The sequence below is a fragment of the Pterocles gutturalis genome, unplaced genomic scaffold, assembly GCF_000699245.1.
Source record: "Pterocles gutturalis isolate BGI_N339 unplaced genomic scaffold, ASM69924v1 scaffold13050, whole genome shotgun sequence".
NCBI classification, from domain to species: Eukaryota; Metazoa; Chordata; class Aves; order Pterocliformes; family Pteroclidae; genus Pterocles; species Pterocles gutturalis.
In genome coordinates, this window is record NW_010146006.1 from 16577 (window position 1) to 17501 (window position 925).

Sequence of the window (925 nt, forward strand, 5' to 3'; positions counted from 1 at the left end):
CTGGATGCTGGTTTGGGAGATTCAGACACAGCCTGGCTTCTGGGTACCAGAGCAGGTCAGAGATGCCTGGGAGCATCCTGCACCGCTTCTTCCTCAGCCTAAATTCCTGGCTTCCAAAATAACTGTCCCCGGCATCTCTCCATCCTCAGGATGGGTGAGGAACCTTCAAACCAGCTGTCCTCACCGGTTAGCCTGCGGCCAGCGTTGGGGACAGCTGTGAGCTGCAGTGGCAGCAGCGCAGGGCTGCAGGGTTTCATCCCTGGGCTCAGCTCCACCTCCTGCAGAAGGAGCTCATGCCCAGAGGGAATCACATGCACAGGGCTTGCGCTGCTTCAGGGCATCCTCTGCCCAGGCACCCAGCACCCGTCATGCCTGGGAGCTATGGTGGGCAGCCAGGGTGGGCCATCGCTCCTGGACACACTGCCACGCTTCCCCTGGGCTTATTCCAGCCCAGTGTGTGAGTCATGTTTTTTGGACACCCATGGGTGCTCAGAAAGTCCCCCAAGCACAAGGGATTTGGTTTCTCCTCTTTGTTCCCTCCTCTGGGCGCCTGACATCCCTGCCTGCCCTTTCCCTCTCCTCCTGGCTAGGTGTGGGACGAGCGGCTGGCCAGGGCGGCGGAGGCGTGGGCTGCGCGCTGCCTGTGGGCCCACGGGCCCCCCCAGCTGATGAAATCCGTGGGGCAGAACCTCTCCATCCAGTCGGGCAGGTGAGTGCCCCATGGGCAGAGTGGGCTCCTTGGGGACCCCCTGCACCCTATGATGCTGGAGGAGGAGGAAGAACAGCAGCAGCCCCTGGGTCAAAGAGCAGAGAGGTTCTGACCTGGGGCTGCAGAGGACTCAGATGCAACCAAGAGGTACGTTGAGCCCCCCCAGGAAGGAGGAGGAGGGTCCAGCTCTTAGAGCAGGGGAAATGTGGGAAGCCA

At 61.7% G+C, this 925-nt stretch overlaps 1 protein-coding gene across 1 annotated transcript in view; it reads left to right on the forward strand.

The window, feature by feature from the left end:
• LOC104470597 (peptidase inhibitor R3HDML-like) overlaps positions 1-925 on the forward strand; it is a gene marked incomplete at its 5' end in the record, with an annotated part of 3753 nt that overhangs the window by 1218 nt on the left and 1610 nt on the right. The window contains one exon of the mRNA XM_010085577.1: positions 589-709. Within this exon, the coding sequence (XP_010083879.1) occupies positions 589-709 (121 nt within the window). The remainder of the gene's footprint in view (positions 1-588; positions 710-925) is intronic.